Source organism: Oryctolagus cuniculus, chromosome 7, assembly GCF_964237555.1.
Source record: "Oryctolagus cuniculus chromosome 7, mOryCun1.1, whole genome shotgun sequence".
In the NCBI taxonomy this organism is placed as follows: Eukaryota; Metazoa; Chordata; class Mammalia; order Lagomorpha; family Leporidae; genus Oryctolagus; species Oryctolagus cuniculus.
The window spans coordinates 163426162-163444194 of NC_091438.1; the positions used below are offsets into that span (position 1 = coordinate 163426162).

At 70.6% G+C, this 18033-nt stretch overlaps 2 protein-coding genes across 5 annotated transcripts in view; one reads left to right on the forward strand and one right to left on the reverse strand.

The window, feature by feature from the left end:
- Nucleotides 1-13101, forward strand: part of MMEL1 (membrane metalloendopeptidase like 1) — a 28791-nt gene extending 15690 nt beyond the window's left edge. Inside the window, exons 6-24 of one of the 4 annotated variants that reach the window (XM_070077089.1) lie at nt 401-481; nt 2155-2250; nt 2597-2715; nt 3814-3875; nt 4146-4317; nt 4388-4477; nt 8656-8792; nt 8892-8985; nt 9500-9628; nt 9864-9962; nt 10133-10216; nt 10447-10550; nt 10740-10798; nt 11073-11192; nt 11518-11651; nt 11748-11813; nt 12190-12288; nt 12558-12634; nt 12729-13101. In XM_070077089.1, coding sequence (XP_069933190.1) covers nt 401-481; nt 2155-2250; nt 2597-2715; nt 3814-3875; nt 4146-4317; nt 4388-4477; nt 8656-8792; nt 8892-8985; nt 9500-9628; nt 9864-9962; nt 10133-10216; nt 10447-10550; nt 10740-10798; nt 11073-11192; nt 11518-11651; nt 11748-11813; nt 12190-12288; nt 12558-12634; nt 12729-12828 — 1922 coding nt within the window. In that variant the 3' untranslated portion in view covers nt 12829-13101. Of the gene's footprint in view, nt 1-400; nt 482-2154; nt 2251-2596; nt 2716-3809; nt 3876-4145; nt 4318-4387; nt 4478-8655; nt 8793-8891; nt 8986-9499; nt 9629-9863; nt 9963-10132; nt 10217-10446; nt 10551-10739; nt 10799-11072; nt 11193-11517; nt 11652-11747; nt 11814-12189; nt 12289-12557; nt 12635-12728 lie in introns of all 4 variants that reach the window. The other 3 variants (XM_070077091.1, XM_070077090.1, XM_070077092.1) reach the window with 3 other exon arrangements.
- Nucleotides 13102-13727: 626 nt separating this feature from the next.
- On the reverse strand, nt 13728-15264 carry PRXL2B (peroxiredoxin like 2B; the record flags this gene model as incomplete). The annotated part of the gene is made up of 5 exons (XM_070076809.1): nt 13728-13866; nt 13964-14207; nt 14723-14724; nt 14834-14918; nt 15012-15264. Coding segments are annotated over 5 exons (723 nt in total), but the record flags the coding sequence as incomplete, so codon positions are not given.
- Nucleotides 15265-18033: the final 2769 nt, after the last annotated feature.

Below are 18033 nucleotides of genomic sequence, written 5' to 3' on the forward strand. Positions count from 1 at the left end.
GAGGTTCTGAACAGGGGCCCAAGCTGCGGCCCACCTGGGTCCCTCTGGGCCGGGGAGGTTCTGAACAGGGGCCCAAGCCGCGGCCCGCCTGGGTCCCTCAGGGCTGGGGGGAGGCCCGGGGCAGGGGCCCAAGCCGCGGCCTGCCTGGATCCCTCAGGGCCGGGGAAGGTCCTGAACAGGGGCCCAAGCTGCAGCCCGCCTGGGTCCCTCTGGGCTGGGGAGGCCCGGGGCAGGGGCCCAAGCCGCGGCCTGCCTGGATCCCTCAGGGCCGGGGAGGCCTGGGGCAGGGGCCCAAGCCGCGGCCCGCCTGGATCCCTCAGGGCCGGGGAGGCCCGGGGCAGGGGTGCGGAGCCCCAGCAGCCGCCTCGGGCCCCCGTGCAGCCCCCTCCTCTGCCCACAGCGGTGCTGGAGAACTCCACTGCCGAGGACCGGCCAGCCGTGGCCAAGGCCAAGACGCTGTACCGCTCCTGCATGAACGAGAGTGAGTGGGGGCGCTGCCCCTCGGGCCCAGCCCAGCCCTGCACCCCACGGCACGGGGGCCCAGCCCACGGTCTGTGCGCTGCACCCCAACCCGGCCACTGGGCCAGGCTCCCTAGAGAGCTTGGGCTTTGCTGCCAGCTGCCCTGTGACCCCACAAACACCCAGACCCCAGCACAGGGGCACAGTGACAGTGGGGGCCTGGCTGGGAGCCAGGAGCCGCTCACACGCGTGTGCGTGTGCATGTGTGTGTGCTGTGTACTGTGTGTAGTGCATATGTGGACTGTGTGAGGGCACAGTGTAAGGGCACTGTGTGTACGTGTGCGTGTGGACAGTGTACGCCATGGAAGTCTCTGTGTGTGTGTGCATGTATGTGTTTAGTGTCTGTGCAGTGTGTGTGTGGCTGTGTGTGTACTGTGTGTGCATACGTGTTGTGTGTGGTGTCTGTAGTGTGTGAGTGTATGTCTATGTAGTGTCTGTGCAGTGTGTGTGTGGCTGTGTGTGTAGTGTGTGTGCCTATGCGTGTGAATAGCATGTGGCATGGATGTGTGTGCTGCCCTGTTCTGGTCCGGGAGGGTTTCCACGCCTGGGGCAGCTGAGGGTGGGTGCCGGCAGCAGGCCCGAGGGGGGCGCACCGGACCCTGGCCACAGAAACGCAGATCAGGGGCTGCAGGAGGCAGCCCTGGCCAGCTGAGGGCGCTGCTTCTGTGAGCCGGCCAACCTTGCTCCCTGGCCCAAGACGCCGGACCCTAGGGGGAGTGGCCCGCAGCCCAAGGCCTTGGCATCCCGGGAAACACCCAGAAAGGGAACCGGGACCCCGGTGGCCCCGCCCAAGCCGCCAGGACCTGATGCACCTGACGGCTTCTCTACAACCCGCTGCAGCTTAAAGGGGCCCCAGCCCCAACCCCCCCAGTGTCCCCCTGCCCCAGCCCCAACCCCCCAGTGTCCCCCTGCCCCGGCCCCAACCCCCCAGTCTCCCCCTGCCCCAGCCCCGACCCCCCCAGTCTCCCCCTGCCCCGGCCCCAACCCCCCAGTCTCCCCCTGCCCCAGCCCCGACCCCCCCAGTCTCCCCCTGCCCCGGCCCCAACCCCCCAGTCTCCCCCTGCCCCAGCCCCGACCCCCCCAGTGTCCCCCTACCCTGGCCCCGACCCCCCCAGTGTCCCCCTGCCCCGGCCCCAACCCCCCCAGTGTCCCCCTGCCCCGGCCCCGACCCCCCCAGTGTCCCCCTGCCCCGGCCCCAACCCCCGCAGTGGCCCCCTGGCCTGGCCTGTAACACCCCCCCCCGCAGTCTCTCCCTGCCCCAGACCCAATCCCCCCCGTCTCCCCCTGCCCCGGCCCCACCCCCCCCCAGTCTCCCCCTGCCCTGGCCTGTGGCCCCCCAGTCTCCCCCTGCCCACCCGAAGCCTGTCTGCTGTGTGGCCGTCCAGCACCCGGGTCCCCCTGGAGGGCTCCCTGCTCTGTCTCCCACCGGACCGGCGCAGGCCTGCCCACGTGACGGCCACACGGCCTCTCGCCCAGCTCCCCCCCTCCCCCGCCCAGGTGCCTCTGTGCACCCCGCCTCTTCCTGTGCTGCGGGTGCAGAGGCCGCGAGAGCAGGGGCCTGGCCGGCATGCGGCGCCCCCACAGGCCTGAGAGCCGCCGGGAGCGTGGGTGAGTGACAGCCGCTTCCCCTCCCAGGTGTCATAGAGAAGCGAGACTCCCAGCCCCTGCTGGACATCCTGGACATGGTGGGAGGCTGGCCGGTGGCCATGGACAGCTGGAACGAGACCGTAGGTAAGGCCAGGGCCTGGCAGCCTTGCAGACAGGCAGGTGGGGGGAGACCTCCCCCACCCCGGCAGCTGCCTGCTCTCAGGAGCCCCGAGGCACAGCCACAGGGCAGCCGTCTCAGAGCACCCCTCCCAGGGGGCCGTGACCCCCGACCCAGGCCCCCCAGCTGGGGCCCTCCTCCCGCTGCGGGGCAGACCCACAGAGCGCTGGGCCTGGGTGGGGGCAGCCCCGTGCCTCGGTGAGCTGGCCGTCCTGGGCCAGGCCGGGCTCCCCGATGGCTTGAGCGGCCAGGTCTGCTGCCCAGGGTGGGGCCGGGCCGTGGTCTCAGCCGGCGCCGCCCCCCCCCCCCCAGGGCCCGGGTGGGAGCTGGAGCGGCAGCTGGCGGTGCTGAGCACACAGTACAACAAGCGCGTCCTCATTGACCTCTTCATCTGGAATGACGACCAGAACTCCAGCCGCCACATCATCTACGTACGCGCCCGCCCGCCCGCCCGCCCGGGGACCGCCCGCCCGGGGGACCGCCCACCTGGGGGACGGCCTGGCCCGGGAGACCCCCCCCAGCCCAGGAGACCGCCCGCCCGGGGGACCACCCGCCCAGGAGACCCCCCACCCGGGGGACCGCCCACCTGGGGGACGGCCCGGGAGACAGCCTGGCCCGGGAGACCCCCCCCCCAGCCCAGGAGACTGCCCGCCCAGGGGACTGCCAGGCCCAGGGAGACTGCCCAGGGACCTGCCCGCCCGGGGGACCACCCAGGAGACTGCCTGGCCCGGGAGACCCCCCCCAGCCCAGGAGACCCCTCCAGCCCAGGAGACCACCCGCCCGGGGGACTGCCCACTCGGGGGACTGCCCACCCGGGAGAACCCCCCAGCCCAGGAGACCCCCCAGCCCGGGAGACAGCCTGGCCCAGGAGACCCCCCACCAGCCCTGGAGACCCCCCCAGCCCGGGAGACTGCCCGGCTCGGGAGACACACACCCCCAGCCTAGGAGACCGCCCGCCCAGGAGACCCCCCACCCGGGGGACCGCCCACCTGGGGGACGGCCCGGGAGACAGCCTGGCCCAGGAGACCCCCCACCAGCCCAGGAGACCGCCCGCCCGGGGGACCGCCCGCCCGGGAGACGGCTGGGATACCCCCCCAGCCCAGAAGACTGCCCGGGAGAGACCCCCCCCAGCCCAGGAGACCGCCCGCCCGGGAGACCGCCCGCCCGGGGGACCGCCCGCCCGGGGGACTGCCCGGGAGACAGCCTGGCCCGGGAGACCCCCCCCAGCCCAGGAGACCGCCCGCCCGGGAGACAACCTGGCCTGGGAGACCGCCCAGCCAGAGGGCGCTGCTCCCTGGGCGCCCAGCCACAGAGAACCACACGGGGCTGGGGGTGCACCGGGGGCCCACTCCCGATCCAGTCCCCCACCCCCACCCCACGTCCAGCCACGGGCTTGCCTGTCACTCAGAGCAGGTCCCAGGGGCGCAGTTGGGGGCAGGGCCTGCCTGTCACTCAGAGCAGGTCCCCGGCGTGGTCGGGGGCGGGGCCTCTGTGCCTCCCAGGCTCAGGGCCTGTGTGTCTCCAGATAGACCAACCCACCCTGGGCATGCCGTCCCGCGAGTACTACTTCAACGAAGGCAGCAACAGGAAGGTGAGGCTGGGGCCCCCTTGTCCCTCCCCCTGCCCGTGTCTACCTGGCCCGCTCCCCTCGGCAAGTCCCCTGACACCTGTGTGGGCGTGGCCCCAGGGTGAGAAGGGGCAGGGGTGGGACAGGAACTCCAGGGCCCACGGACCCACAGCCCCCACCCAGGCCTGCTCTGGGGGTGCAGCCTGGGGGGCTCACGAGCCACGCACCCACGGAGCCTGCGGCCGAGGCCGGCCACACAGGCGTACTGGGGGCTGCCCCCACCCCCACCCTCAGCCACGGCCGCCAGCCCCGCCCCGCGCCGTCTGCCCAGGTGCGGGAGGCCTACCTGCAGTTCATGACGTCGCTGGCCACCATGCTGCGGGAGGACCTCAACCTCCCGGCCGACAGCCACCTGGTGCGGGAGGACATGGCGCAGGTGCTGCAGCTGGAGACGCACCTGGCCAACGTGAGGCGGGGCCGGGGCGGGCGGAGCGGGCCCCGGGGCCCGGGCCCACGTGACCACCGGCCCCACGCAGGCCACGGCGCCCCAGGAGGAGCGGCACGACGTCACGGCCCTGTACCACCGGATGGGCCTGGAGGAGCTTCAGAACAAGTTCGGCCTGAAGGTGAGGCCCGGTGCTGCCCCCGGGAGGTGCTGGTGGCCCCGGCATCGACCCACACGCCTGCCCCCGGGAGGCGCTGGTGGCCCCCCGCCTCGACCCACACGCCTGCCCCCCGGGAGGCCACTGGTGGCCCCGGCCTCTACCCACACGCCTGCCCCCCGCTGAGGCCTCAGAAACACACCCCTCCCCGGGGAAGTGCCCGCAGACCGGCCTGATGGCCACAGGCACCGGCTAGGACTCGGCCTGCCCCCGTCCCCCCGTCCTGCCTGGCCCTGTCCGGCCCTGACCTCAGCGACTCCTCATGCAGCCCCTCAGCCCCCTCCCCAGGGGCCGGGGCAGGCACGGCCCAGTGCGTGAGGTCTGGGCACGGGGCGGCCCAGCTCAGGAGGTACCGCCCTCACCCCAACCCCGATCCCCTGCCCACTCGGCCGCCCCGTCTCGGAGCACCTGCTCCCAGCCCCGGCAGCAGCTCCGGCCAAGTAAGGCAGAGGTAGGGAGCAGAGGGCGAGGACGTGAGCGAGCCAAGTCAGAGGGAGGAGGGCGCCAGTCAGAGGGAGGAGGCATCCAGGAAGAGCTGAGCGCTGCGGCCGCGGGGGGACCTGCGCGGTCCAGACACGGAGTCCCGAGTCAGGGGCTGTCCGGCCACCGGGGCTGGAGGGGGACCACAGTGGACTTCGGGGCCACCTAGAGGCCTGGGCTCTGCGTGAGCAGGTTTGGGGCCTGATTAGACAGGAGGGTGGTGCGGAGAGGATGCGGCTGCCGAGGCCGTGGGCACAGGGGCCGGTCGGAGGCGGGCCTGGTGGGTGCGTGCAGGTGTGGGCCTCAGGGTCCACTTGGAAGGGAGGAGACGCGTGCAGGCGTGAGGAGGCCGGGGTGGCGTGGAGTTGCTGTGGAGAGGGCGTGGGGCTGGGCTCCGGGGACGCCCTGGGCTGTGTCGGCACTGCCGTACAACGGGCACCCATGGCCGTGGCCTGCGTGGCCCCCAGCAGCCTCGGGCCCCTGCCCTGGCCTCTGAGCCCACGGGCAGGGTCTCAGGTCCCATGGCCCCCGCGCCTCACTGAGCGTTTCTGTCCTGTCCTCCTGTGCTGGGGCCTCCGGGGAACCCCCGCTCTGGGCGCCCGCACGTCCCTGGGTGCTCACAGGGGCCGGGCCAACCCCAGAGACCCTCACCCCGGCAGGAGTGCGGGAGACGCCTGGCCAGAGCCCCAGGCAATGGCCTGGGGTCCCAGAGGCCGGGGAGGAGGGCCGGCCCGCTCCTTCGCGACCCCGGGGGTTCCTGGTGCTCTCTGTGAACAAAGGCCGTACCCACGCAGAAACTGCTTCTGCATCCTCGTGGAGATTTAAAAAAACAAAATTGATTGATTGATTGATTGGAAAGTTGGTGACAGAGAAGGGGGGGGGGTCCTCCATCCGCGGGGGGTCCTCCATCCGCTGGTTCATTCCCAGATGACCACAACGCCCAGGGCTGAACCAAGCTGGAGCCAGGAGCTTCTTCCAGGTCTCCCACGCGGGTGCAGGGGCCCAAGCACTCGGGCCACCTTATACTGCTTTCCCAGGCACAGCAGAGCTGGATCAGAAGAGAGCAGCCGGGACTTGAACCGGCGCCCATGTGGGATGCTGGCGTCCCAGGCAGTGGCTTTACCCGCCAGGGCACAGCACCGGCCCCCAAGGAGGTCTGGTAGTGGTCCAGTCAAGGACACAGCCATCTGCCTTGTGGTTCGTGCTCGCTGCCAAGGTGCTGAGGCCGCAGCTGGCCCGGGGTCGATTTCTGCGGCTCCTGCTGTGCAGTGAGGAGCGGGCACCCGGGATCCCGCGGCACACCCTCCCCCTAGGCACCAGTTTGCGTGCACCTTCGTGAAATCTGGTGTGTCTGTGTGTGCGTGTGCACATCTATGTGTGTGTCTGCACCTGTGTGTATCTCAGCGTGTGTGTGTCTGTGTGTATCTCAGCGTGTCTGTCTGCACCTGTGTGTATCTCAGCGTGTGTGTGTCTGTGTCTCAGCGTGTCTGTCTGCACCTGTGTGTATCTCAGCGTGTGTGTGTCTGTGTATCTCAGTGTGTGCGTCTGCACCCGTGTGTATCTACGTGTGTGTCTGTCTGTGTGTATCGCAGCGTGTCTGTGTCTGTCTGCACCTGTGTGTGTGTCTGTGTGTGTGTATGTGTGCATCCTAGTGTGTTTGTCTCGACGTGTGCCTGTGTGTGCACATCTCACTGTGTGTCTCTGTCTCTGTGTCTGTGCTGTGCCCAGGTGCCCCTGGCTCTCCCCGCCCCGCCCCGCCCCGCCCCGCTGCTCCCTCCCTCTCTCCCGGCATCACCCTCCCCCGTCCACCCGTCTCTGAGCCGCTCTTCGCCCTCACCTGGTTGACCTGTGCGTCTTCAAATAAAAGTGCCAGTCGGCTCCCAGCCGCTCGCGCACCCCTGCGGGGCTGTGGTAGGAGCCGCTGGGCTCCCCGTCGGATGGGGGGGGGCTGGCACCACCACGGCCCCGGCCCTCGCAATCTGAGGACCTGACCGTGCGTCCGTCTACTCAGGACTTCTTGTTCTAATCGTCTGTAAAGTTTCTGTTTGCTTTCTCTATGTGAAAGGCAGAGAGAGAGATAGGAAAGATGGGGGGGGGGGGGAGACAGGGAGAGGGAGAGAGCGAGAGCGACAGCCAGAGAGCGAGAGCGAGAGGGAGAGAGCGAGAGCGACAGCCAGAGAGCGAGAGTGAGAGCGAGAGAGCGAGAGAGAGCGAGAGCGAGAGCGAGAGAGCGAGAGCGAGAGAGAGCGAGAGCGAGAGAGAGCGAGAGCGAGAGCGAGAGAGCGAGAGAGAGCGAGAGCGAGAGAGAGCGAGAGCGAGAGCAAGAGAGCGAGAGCGAGAGCGAGAGTGAGAGAGCGAGAGCGAGAGCGAGAGAGCGAGAGTGAGAGCGCTCTGCCATCTGCTGGTTCACAAGCCAACTGCCACAATACCCAGGGCTGGACCAGGCCAAAGCCAGGAGCCAGGAGCTCCACCCGGGCTTCCACGTGGGTGCCCGGGGCCATCACTGCTGCCCCCCAGGGTGTGCGTTTGTAAGAGGCTGGGACGGACAGCAGAGCCAGCACCGAGTGGGCGCCCCAGGGGCCAAACGCCTGCCCGCTCTCCCTTCCGACTTCTCTCCGTGGCTTTGTGCTTCTGACTTCAAGGTCTCTGTCTCAGAGACGATCTCACGCTCACGGCCTCCTCGGTGAGCGCCTCGGGCGCTGGCTGCGCCCACCGCGCCCTCACCAGGCCCAGCAGTGCACCTGCGCTCCCGCCCTGTCCTCCTCCCGTCTTCCTGAGTCCAGCGCTGTGGCCTTGAGAGCCGGGGGGGCCGAGGGATGCTTGCGCCGTCTCCCCCAGATCCCCAGGGCAGGCAGCGGAGCCCCCGCGCCCGTGTGAGGCTGCGCAGTCTCCGTGCAGGCACTGGGATCAGCCCGACTCCCTTCCTTTCTCAGCCGTCACAGTGAACCACATTGATTTTCTTAAGATTTATTAATTTATCCAAAAGCCAGAGTTACAAAGAGACAGAGACAGTGAGAGGCCTTCCATCCGATGGGTCACTCACCCAGTGGCCGCAACAGCCGGGGCTGGGCCGGCCCAAACCAGGAGCCAGGAGCTTCTTCCAGCTCCCCACGTGCTGCAGGGGCCCAAGCACCTGGGCCGTCTTCCGGGGCTTTCGCCAGGTCGTTAGCAGGGAGCTGGAGCGGAAGCGCAGCAGCCGGGACTTGAACCGGTGCTCATCCGGGACGCCAGAATTTAAAAGAAAATTAGAACGGCCGTGGCCTGCCTTTCCTGCAATGCCCTCCTCTGGGCTCTGGGCTCAAGGTCACTGATGGCTTCGCACCCACGGCGGAGACGGGCTTTCTCTCTTGCAAAGTCTGAGCCCTCCCCAGGGCAGCCGGGGCGGGCGGCCTCTCGTGGGACTATTTCCAGCCAAAGACCCCGCACGCCTCAGCCCGGGCCCATTCTCCTCCCGGCTGATTCTCCTCTGGCCGGGCCTCACGCGGGCTCGGGGGCCCCGCTGGGCTGCCTCCTTCCCAGGAATCTCCCGGCACCGGCACCGTGGGTCCGGGGGCCCTGGGGCGAGGCCACCCGCACCGGCACCATCACCTGTGATCCTGACGGTCCCTGGGCAGCAGCCCCAGCCTCGGATGCCCAGCGACGCGTCTCCCCCGTTCTGCCAGGGATTCAACTGGACGCTCTTCATCCAAACCGTGCTGGCCTCGGTCAAGATCGAGCTGCTGCCAGACGAGCAGGTGGTGGTCTACGGCATCCCCTACCTGCAGAACCTGGAGGACATCATCGACCTCTACTCGGCCAGGTGGGGCCCCGGGGCGGAGGGGCGGAGCCGGTCTCACAGGACCCCCCTGCCCGGGGCGGCCCCCACCAACCCCGGGGCCCTGCGCCCCCCCCCCCCCAGGACCATGCAGAACTACCTGGTGTGGCGGCTGGTGCTGGACCGCGTCAGCAGCCTGAGCCAGCGCTTCAAGGAAGCTCGGGTGAACTACCGCAAGGTGAGCGGACGGGCAGCGGGCTCCGCCCCCGCGCGCAGCCCAGCGCTCAGCTTAGGGCGCTAACCACGAGCCGTGGGCACCCACCGCTGCTGCCAGAGCCGTGCACAAGGCGGCCACGGCACCTGCCCTGCGGGGGCCCACGGGGTGGGGGGACGTGGGAGCTGCAGAGACGGTGGAGACCCCGAGGCTCAGAAGGGCCTGCGGAATCGTCCAGCGAGCAGGGGCAGCTCCTGCAGGCGCCCCGAGGCCGGGCTCCGCTGGCGTCGGGGAAGGCAGCCCAGGAAGGTAGAGGGTCGGCTTGAGACCCGGCAGCGGGGCAGGCACCTCCCAGGAGGCTCCAGCGATGGGGTACCTGGGCCCAGAGCAGAGTCCAGCCAGTCCCCCAGCGACCACCCCCTCACCCCGTCCCCAGCACCAAGGAGTTCATCCCGTGACCCTTCGGGCCCCTAGGCACCATGAGCCTGGGGGTGGAGCCTGCGGGAGGCGGGGCCGTGAGCGCAGGGATCCCGCGCAGGCGCTGTACGGCACCACGGTGGAGGAGGTGCGCTGGAGAGAGTGCGTGAGCTACGTCAACAGCAACATGGAGAGCGCCGTGGGCTCGCTCTACGTCAGGGAGGCCTTCCCCAGGGACAGCAAGAAGAGGGTGGGTGGCCAGCTTCCCGAGCACCCAGCCCCACGACCCGCGGGCTGGGCAGCAGGCGCACTGCCCACCCCACCCCCCCAAGGCCGGCCCTGGACTCTGCAGGTCCACCTGTCATGAGCCCCGTTGTGCAAGGCGGGAGTCCGAGGGCAGGGCCACCACCATCACCACCCCCATCCAGGAGTGCTGCGGGCCAGACCCCCCAAGCCCCGCAGTGTGGGTCACGTGCGCCCCGCAGGTCAGCGAACTCATCGATAAGGTGCGGGCCGTGTTCGTGGAGACCCTGGACGAGCTGGGCTGGATGGACGAGGAGTCCAAGCGGAAGGCCCAGGAGAAGGTGGGCCCCGGGCCAGAGAGGGGAGCTCCCGGCCACGCGCGGGGAGAGGGCCGTGGGGGCTCGCAAAGGGAGCGGGGCCCCTGCGACTCCCGGGCCAGGTCCTTGGCTGAGGGGGCTGCAGGGGAGCAGTGGGCAGCCCTGGCTCCCCCAGCCGCCCCCTCCCTCCCTAGGCCATGAGCATCCGCGAGCAGATCGGTTACCCGGACTACATCCTGGAGGCGCGGAACAAGCACCTGGACGAGGAGTACTCCAACGTGCGCCCCCCACCCTCCGCCCAGACCCCAGCCCTGCAGGCCCGGGCCTCCCATCGTGGGCGGGGGCGGGCGCCTTCACCACACCCTGGGACATCACCCCCAGTTCACAGAAGGGGAGACTGAGGGCTGGACCTGGAGCCCCATAAATGCTCGGAGCAGGGGCCCAGGCCCCTCCCCCTCCCCCGGGGACCTGGCCGCAGAGCCGGGCCCTGACCGTCCCTGTCCCGTAGCTGAACTTCTCAGAGGACCTGTACTTCGAGAACGGGCTTCAGAACCTCAGGGCCGGGGCCCACAGGAGCCTCAAGAAGCTGCGGGAAAAGGTGGACCAAAATCTGTGAGTGGTGGGGCCTGGGGGGCGGGGTCTGTGCACTCGGCGGGGGGACCAGGGCCAGCTGGGGAGGCCACTGGCCTGTCTCGGGGCCCCTCTAGCACCCTCTGCTTTGGGGGCTGATGTGGGCTGTGGTCAGCGGGCAGGGGCCCGGGGGTGGGTTCTGGCCGCAGGTGACGGGCGCATCTGTCACAGCTGGATCATCGGGGCTGCGGTGGTGAACGCCTTCTACTCTCCCAACCGAAACCAGATCGGTACGGCCGCCCCTCCCCCGCTGCTGCAGCTCCACCCTCGGGGGGCCCAAGGGGGGCGCCCCTCTCTCGCACCACCCTGTGGTCCCTTCTCGAGGCAGAGTGGGGAGGGACAGCACAGGACAGGACGGGGGGCCAAGGCTGGCCCCGGGCCCCAGGTCTGCCCGCCCAGTGGGCTCCGAGCCTCGGTGTCCTCCTCCGTGTGTTGGGGGTGGGGGTCCCAGCCTCCTCCCAGGACAGGGCGCACTCACAGGGTGCTCCCTGTCCCCCGGGCCAGTGTTCCCGGCCGGCATCCTGCAGCCCCCCTTCTTCAGCAAGGAGCAGCCGCAGGCCTTGAACTTTGGGGGCATCGGCATGGTGATCGGGCACGAGATCACCCACGGCTTCGATGACAACGGTGAGCGGGGCTGCGTCTCCAGCTCCACCAGGCCCGGGGCCACTCACGGAGGGAGCGGGGGTGGGCTGGTGCCCTGGGCCCCCCGCTGCTCCTCCCGGAGCCCTCGGAGCCTCTGGCTCCTCTCCCCTCCTCTGGACACAAGGCTTCAGGCTGTGGCACAACAGAGCCCCGAGGGGGAGCCGAGGCCGTGCCAGGGCCCCCGTGAGCACGCTGGTGCCCTCCCAGGCTCCGGCCCTGCCCGGGAGCGGGAGCACAGGTGCAGGCGAGGCGGGGCCGGGGGTGGGGGGCACGGGCAGCCCACCCACCTCCGCCCTGCCCCGCCCAGGCAGGAACTTCGACAAGAATGGCAACATGCTGGACTGGTGGAGCAACTTCTCGGCGCAGCACTTCCGGGAGCAGTCGGAGTGCATGATCTACCAGTACGGGAACTACTCCTGGGACCTCGCGGAGGAGCAGAACGTGAGCCCCCGCCCGCCCCGCGGCGACGGCCCCCGCACTGGCCCCGGGGGGAGGGGCCGGGCCCCAGCTGCCCCCCACGCTGTCTCCTGTGCACAGGTGAATGGATTCAGCACCCTGGGTGAAAACATCGCCGACAACGGAGGGGTGCGGCAGGCGTACAAGGTGGGTCCTGGCGGGGGTCCTGGAGGCGGGCACGGGGCAGCTCGGCCCACCAGGACCCTCCCTTGGCGCCGGGAGCCAACTCTGGTACCTTAGCTGGGGGTGGGGCTCCTCCTCACCCCTGCACCCGCAGCCAGGTGCCGGGTGCCAGCTCATTGGGCAGGTGCCGCGGAATAGGCCGCCTTCCCAGGGGGCCCACCCCAGCCCCCACCCGGCCCTGCCAAGGTGGGCATCCAGAGGACCACTGAGGAACCGCGGTGGCCAGTGCTTGTCGCCGGGGCAAGGGAGGGTTTGCTGGGGGCCCTGAGCTGCAGAGGCTGGGCCCCCACCGAGCCAGACCCTCATCCTGCCCGGAGCTCCGAGCCCTTGGCGCCCACAGGCCTACCTCAAGTGGATGGCGGAAGGCGGCAAGGACCAGCAGCTGCCTGGCCTGGAGCTGACCTACCAGCAGCTCTTCTTCATCAACTATGCCCAGGTAGCAGCCGCCACCCCCAGGCCGCCCGCCCCGCCCGCTGGAGGACCCCACGTGGCTGCTCCAGGCGCCAGAGGCCCCCAGACCCACAGGGGCGGCCCGCAGTTTTCCCGAGGCCACGGATGGCGGGTCGGGATCGGGAAGGGCGGGGGCCAGCAGGAGTCCAAGGCAGCTGCCTAGGGAGAGGTGGACCTGGGGGCTTGCCTCGGGCAGCCCCTCCCCCGCCGCAACCCAGGGAGCTCAGGCTCCTGAGCCCCACCTTCGTGTGCCCACAGGTGTGGTGCGGGTCGTACCGGCCCGAGTTCGCCATCCAGTCCATCAAAACTGACGTCCACAGCCCCCTGAAGTACAGGCAAGCGACCCCGCCCCCTCCCGCAGACCCCACCCCGCCCCGCGCCCCCGCGCCCCGCCTGGCCGCGTCTCAGGCAGCTCCGTCCCCCCCGCAGGGTGCTGGGCTCGCTGCAGAACCTGGCGGCCTTCGCGGACGCGTTCCACTGCGCGCGGGGCACCCGCATGCACCCCAAGGACCGGTGCCGCGTGTGGTAGCCAAGGCCGAGCCGCACTGCGGCCCACGCCCACCCGCCGCCCGGAGGTGCCGGAGCGGAGACGGCGCAGCCGGCCGGGACCCCGCGTGCGCCCACGCCCGCCCGGCGGCGGACCCGCCCGCCCGGCCTGCGCGCCCCGCCCGGAGCGCAGCCGCCCACCGACCGACGCGCGCGCTCTGTAGACGCCAACAACTGTCTTCCGCCCACACGCCAGAGCGCCTGGCTGCCAGTGCCCAGAGCTTGAGACTGAGCTAAGTAAACGCTTCAAAGAGTCCGTCCAGGCGCCGCCTCAGTCTGTCCGGGGCGGGGCCGGGGGCTGGCGCAGTCGGGGGGCCTAGGGCAGGGTCCCAGGTTCCGGCGGGGATCAGGAGGCCCCGGAGCTGAGTCTGCAGGTGGCGCGGTCCGGATGCCAAAGCAGAGGCAGGCAGGCAGGCTGACCGCTGAGAGCCCAGCGGCAGCAGGGCCAGGGAGGGCCAGGCCTGGGGTTCCACTCTGGACCTGTGGACCCCGAGGGATGGGGGGCTGGACCACACGGCCCTCCTCGCAGCCAGTGCCCCGCAGGCTGCACCCGGCACACACGATTCTCACCCCAGGAAAAGCTCTCCTGGCCAGCTGACTGGCCAGGTCACCTGGCTCTGCAGTGGGGTCCCAGCCAGCGCCTCCCTAGCCCCCCACACAAGGGCGCTGAGCCCCAGCCCCCGGCCTGGGTCCTGGGGACCCTGCTGTCCCCGTGCCCTCGCAACACGGGCCAGAGGCCTCCAGAGCGCCCACCGGGCGCATCCCTCAGCCGGACTGCCACTTTCACCAAGGGGGAGGGGACAAGGGCGCCCCCAGACCTGGGAACCCTGGGCCGGGGTGGGGGCAGTGAGGACGCAGACGTGGCAAGCGCAGTTTAATGGCTCATAGCGGCCCGCTGGCCAGGCAAGGTCCACGCGGGCGGCCCAGCCCCTGCAGGAGCCTCTTCGAGCTCCAGGGGCCCAGGGCAGCACACCCGGCCAGCTCCCGCGGGGCCGTCACCTCCCACACAACTCCTGGCACACTGCACGGGCAGAGGGGGCAGAGGGACCCGCAGGCCAGCCACACTGCCCCGGGGGCCAGAGCAGCGGGGATGCCCACGCGCTGAGCACCCTGGACACCCGAGACGCCCGACCCAGGGGTGCACCACCCTGCCCCCAAGGCCACCCTCCACCCTGTGGCCCCCTCTGCAGCCCCCACCCTGCAAGGGGCCCTGGCTGCGTGCCTGCCCAAGCCCTGGGAGCAGGGGTGGGTGTGGGGCAGGGCAGGCCCCGCTCCCCTGGGGGGGCTCGCTGGCGCAGACCTCTGCAGAGATGCCCAGAGCCTGCAGGATGCTCTCGCGGGGGACGCAGTCGCGGGGGACTTCTGGACCAAGTGCAGCAGCACTTTGTCAGCACCTGCCACCAAGGGTGGGCGTCAGGGGGCCGTGGGCGGGCTCAGGGCCATGGGCAGGGCTCAGGAGTGGGGGCGGGGCTCAGGAGATGTGGGTGGAGCTCAGGGTGGGGGCGGGGCTCAGGGCAGCCATGGGTGGGTCTCAGGGGTGGGGGCAGGGCTCAGGGCAGGGCTCAGGAGTGGGGGTGGGGCTCAGGGGGACTGTGGGTGGGACTCAGGGGATGTGGGCAGGGCTCAGGAGTGGGGGCAGGGCTCAGGGGGACTGTGGGTGAGGCTCAGGGGATGTGGGAGGGGCTCAGGGGATGTGGGGCGGGGCTCAGGGGGACTGTGGGCGGGGCTCAGGAGTGGGGGCGGGGCTCAGGGCTGCCATGGGCGGGGGTCAGGGGGGCCATGGGAGGGGCTCAGGGTACCCATGCACTGGGCTAGCCCGCTCAGCTCGGCAGCTCGGACTGGCCACGACCCCCACCTGAACGCCCACAGGAGCGCACTCCTACCCGAGCTGATGCTGAAAGCTGTGACAAGGACAAGCCCGGGGGGGGGGCAGGGCAGGGCAGGGCAGGGCAGGGCCCTCCCGCGAGGGCATGGCCGTCCCCACCCACTTTGCTGACCACCAGCAGCCCTCCGCTCTGCAGCAGGTCCCCAGACAGCTTCCCCTGGATGCCAACAGCCTTGGCCTGGGAGGAGGGAGGCAGGGCCTGGGAGGAGGGAGGCAGGGCCTGGTGAGCCCCAGGGGGCAGCCCCCGGGGCTCCCACCCCGCTGGGCCCATGCGCGTTGGCTGGCACAAACCTCGGCAGCCACGTCTCGCACCAGCTTCCCCAGGGCGGCTGGCGGGCTGCTCAGGCTGTTGCACCTGCAGAAACACCGGCGCGCCTGCCTGGGCTCCAGCTCCGCCCCGACCCCTGCCCTGGCTCCGCCCCCGCCCCCTGCCCCGGCTCCGCCCCGACCCCTGCCCCGGCTCCGCCCCCGACCCCTGCCCCGGCTCCGCCCCGACCCCGGCTCCGCCCCCGACCCCTGCCCCGGCTCCGCCCCGACCCCTGCCCCGGCTCCGCCCCCGACCCCTGCCCCGGCTCCGCCCCCGACCCCTGCCCCGGCTCCGCCCCCGCTCCCTGCCCCGGCTCCGCCCCCGACCCCTGCCCCGGCTCCGCCCCGACCCCGGCTCCGCCCCCGACCCCTGCCCCGGCTCCGCCCCGACCCCTGCCCCGGCTCCGCCCCCGACCCCTGCCCCGGCTCCGCCCCCGACCCCTGCCCCGGCTCCGCCCTGACCCCTGCCCCGGCTCCGCCCCCGCTCCCTGCCCCGGCTCCGCCCCCGACCCCTGCCCCGGCTCCGCCCCGACCCCTGCCCCGGCTCCGCCCCCGACCCCTGCCCCGGCTCCGCAAGACGCACAGAGGGGCCCGGGCAGCCCCTCCCCACCCAAGCAGCCCTCCAGGAACCTGGAGATGGCACAGGGCAGCCCCGCCCCCGCAACAGGTGCAAGGCCAGGGCACCAGCCGGGGTCCAGTTAACCTGGGGCCTGGCATCCAGAGGTGACCTGGCTCAGCCAGTAGCTGTCAGTTGGGGGAGGTGGCCTGGGGCGCTGGACTGCAAGTCCCCCTGGGGGGGGTCTGGCTTGTTGGGGGGGGGTGTCCGTGAGGACCTGGTCAGGCAGCCAACACCTAAGACCCAGCGAAAGGGCCAGCAGAGGGCTGCAGGGAGAGGAGCAGCCAGGGAGCAGAGCAGCCCCTGCCCCTCCCAGTGAGCCCCTCCCCGCGAGCCCCTCCCAGTGATCCCCTCCCCGCGAGCCCCTCCCAGAGAGCCCCACCCAGAGAGCCCCTCCCCAGAGAGCCCCTCCCAGAGAGCCCCTCCCCAGAGAGCCCCTCCCCAGTGAGCCCTCCCAGAGAGCCCCTCCCCGCGAGCCCCTCCCCACGAGCCCTCCCCGCGAGCCCCTCCCCGCGAGCCCCTCCCAGTGATCCCCTCCCCGCGAGCCCCTCCCAGAGAGCCCCACCCAGAGAGCCCCTCCCCAGAGAGCCCCTCCCAGAGAGCCCCTCCCCAGAGAGCCCCTCCCAGAGAGCCCCTCCCCAGAGAGCCCCTCCCCAGAGAGCCCCTCCCAGAGAGCCCCTCCCCAGAGAGCCCCTCCCCAGTGAGCCCTCCCAGAGAGCCCCTCCCCAGTGAGCCCTCCCAGAGAGCCCCTCCCCACGAGCCCCTCCCCACGAGCCCTCCCCGCGAGCCCCTCCCCGCGAGCCCCTCCCCAGTGAGCCCCTCGCGGGGGCCCTGCCGGAGCCGCAGCCTGGAGCCCACACCCCTGCCCACACGCTCCTCGGCCTCCCTGGGCAGCCCTGCTCTGTCCTGGGCGTCGGGGAACCTAAACAGTCCCTGGCTCCGGCCATGCCGCCCGCCCCCTGCGCCAGGCCCAGACGTCACTGTTAACAGGAAAGTCGGGGAGAAGCCCGCAGACCCAGGCGAGCGCAGCCGGGCTCCCGAGTCCCTCCCCACGCCTTTCTGAGACTGGAGCGACCCCTGGCTGGGTGCCCACTGCATCCAGCGTAGGGGCCCCTAGATACCACCAGGCACTTGGGGGCCCCTGCAATCCCCAGGGAGGGGCCCCGGCCTCACACTTCTGCGCCGAGCACAGGTCCCATCCCCCGCCCCCGGCAGGCAGAGCCACGTCCAGGGCCCGGGACTGAGGTGGTGCCCCCGCACCTGGGCCTGCCCTGGGGAGCGCAGTCCCCAGCTGCCGCTCGGAGGGACCCTCCCGGGCTGACCCTGCAGCGCTGTCTCTCTCTCTCTGGCTCTAAGTAAGTAAAATGGTAAAAACGCACTCCTCTTGGTATCCCCATCTGCAGCCCAGGCTCGGCCAGTGCCCCCGGCAGCCCCGCCCTGCCGCTCACCAGGAGGGCGGGGCCTTCCCGGGCGGTGGGAGGGACTCAACTCCAGCTCTGCGTTCGGAGGTGGTTACCTGTCTTCCTGCAGCGGTGAGATGTTCTTACTCAAGAGGGAGAGAACGAGAGAGAGAGGGAGAGAGAGAGAGAGAGACCCTGTCTGACACCCCACAGGCGGCTGCGTGTCCAGCACTGAGCCTGGACTCCATCCTCGTCTCCCCGGGGTGGAGGGACCCAGGTCCTGGAGCCACCCCCAGTGCCTTCCGGGGTCTGCGTGGGAGGGAAGCCCGGACTTGAGCCCCAGCACCCCAACACAGGGCGTGGCGTCTTCACCAGCACCTTAACCCCTGGGCCAAACACCCACCCCCAAATTATTTTGTTACTGTGGAAGATGTAACATAAACGTTACTCCCGGGCTGGCGCTGTGGCTTAGTGGGTAAAGCTGCCGCCTGCATCCTATTTGGGTGCCAGTTCGAGTCCCGGCTGCTCCACTTCTGATCCCCCTCTCTGCTGTGGCCTGGGAGAGCAGTGGCGGATGTCCAAGTGCTTGGGCCCCTGCACCCGCGTGGGAGACCTGGATGGAGCTCCTGGCTCCTGGCTTCAGGCTGGCCCAGCCCCGGCCGTTGCAGCCGTCTGGGGAGTGAACCAGCACGTGGAAGACCTTTCTCTCTCTCCCTCTCTCTAACTCTGCCTTTCAGCTACAAAACAAATCTTTTTTTAAAAAGTGACTCTTCCTCCGGCCCCTGCACTCGCATGGGAGGCCGGGGAGAAGCTCCTGGCTCCTGGCTTCGGATCGACCCAGCTCCAGCCGTTGGGGACAATTGAGGAGTGACCCAGCAGATGGAAGACCTCTCTCTCTCTCTCTCTCTCTCTCTCTCTCTCTCTGCCTCTCCTCTCTCTCTCTGTAACTCTGACTTTCAAATAAATAAATAAACCTTTAAA